Here is a 1,356-nt window from a genome sequence, read left to right on the forward strand (position 1 = left end):
CCCGGGGGGTGATTTCTCGCTTTCTGTCTCTCTGTCTCTCTCTGTCTGTCTGGCGAGCGCACGTGCCCTATAGCAAAACCTCTAAAGAAAAAATAAAAAAACAAATTTTTTATTAAACTATTTTATTTATTTTTATTCATTTACTTTCATTTGATCAGAGAAGTACAGAGTGAGAGAGACAGGGAGAGAAAGGGAAATTAAGAAAGCAAGCCGCCAGGTCCAGGACTCAAACTACAGTCAGCCATGTGGGTGTCTAGTGCTCTTAACCACCGGAGCAACTGCCGGCCCCCAGCCATTATAATTCTTTATAATGTATGTCCTGTCTGATTGTGGTGAGATTACCAAACTGTTCAATCCCACCTCATTGTTTGTCTTATTTCTAGAAAGACCATTTGGGGAAAATATATCTTGAATCCTCAGTATAAAATGGCTCTTTGGGTGTGAACTGTCATGCCAGTGTGTCGTGGTGCCTGGATGCGTGGCCCTGCAGCACTGCCACTGTGCGGAGACCCCATTGGATCCCACTGAGATGAAGGGGACACTGAGACCTCTTTTCCTTTGCCATAGGGCTGTCTCTGCAAGCAAAACAACATGCAGAAAAGGCCAGAGACATCCTCGTCCACGCCATTGTGCCTCCCTACAATGACGACACGGACGTTTTCAGGTGTTCTGTGGAGCTTTTCCATACCCTGGGGAGAGCCTCACTCTCCCTTCAGCAGTATCCTTTTGCCGCTGTTCATTTTACTCTTTTATTTTATTTCAGCTTTTGCCATAGAGTGCACGTACTTGAAGGAGAGAGAGACAGAGAGACAGAGAGACAGAGAGAAAGGAAAAATGACAAATCACCTCCTTAAGGGGATGGCTACTTCTCAGTCCCTTCTCCTACATTCTCCCCTCAGGACTCTGGGCACACATGCACACGTCTGGTGTCATTTTCCTTCCTTCTTTCTTTTTTAAAGAGTTATTTTATTTTAGCTTTATTCATTAATCTTACTAGTTTCCAATTTGATCAGACAGAGCAAGAGAGGCAGAAAGAAAGTGAGAAAAGAAGCCAACAGGCATGAGACTTGAACCATGGTTGGCCACGTGTGAGTCCAGCGCCACCTACCGACCCCTCCCAGTGTAATTTTCAAGTCACCCCCGGTCTGGGACTTGAACTGCTGTCAACCCTGAGGGAGTCCAGTGCCTTAGCCACCATGCCACCTGCTAGCCCTTTGCCTCTGTTCTTTACAAATAGAAATATAAGGGGACAGGCCAGGCAGTGGCACAAAGGTGACACCGCTGGACCTACATGGGGAAGGTCCTGAGTTCATATCCCAGCACCTCCCTATGGTCCAGGCCAACTGGACCTGCAGT

At 46.8% G+C, this 1,356-nt stretch overlaps 1 protein-coding gene across 1 annotated transcript in view; it reads left to right on the top strand.

The window, feature by feature from the left end:
* LOC102481618 (tetratricopeptide repeat protein 23-like) overlaps nucleotides 1-1,356 on the top strand; it is a gene marked incomplete at its 3' end in the record, with an annotated part of 32,616 nt that overhangs the window by 3,930 nt on the left and 27,330 nt on the right. Inside the window, 1 exon segment of the mRNA XM_027775959.1 lies at nucleotides 568-718. Coding sequence (XP_027631760.1) covers nucleotides 568-718 — 151 coding nt within the window.

Source organism: Tupaia chinensis, unplaced genomic scaffold (assembly GCF_000334495.1).
Source record: "Tupaia chinensis unplaced genomic scaffold, TupChi_1.0 Scaffold000621_1, whole genome shotgun sequence".
Classification (NCBI taxonomy): Eukaryota; Metazoa; Chordata; class Mammalia; order Scandentia; family Tupaiidae; genus Tupaia; species Tupaia belangeri.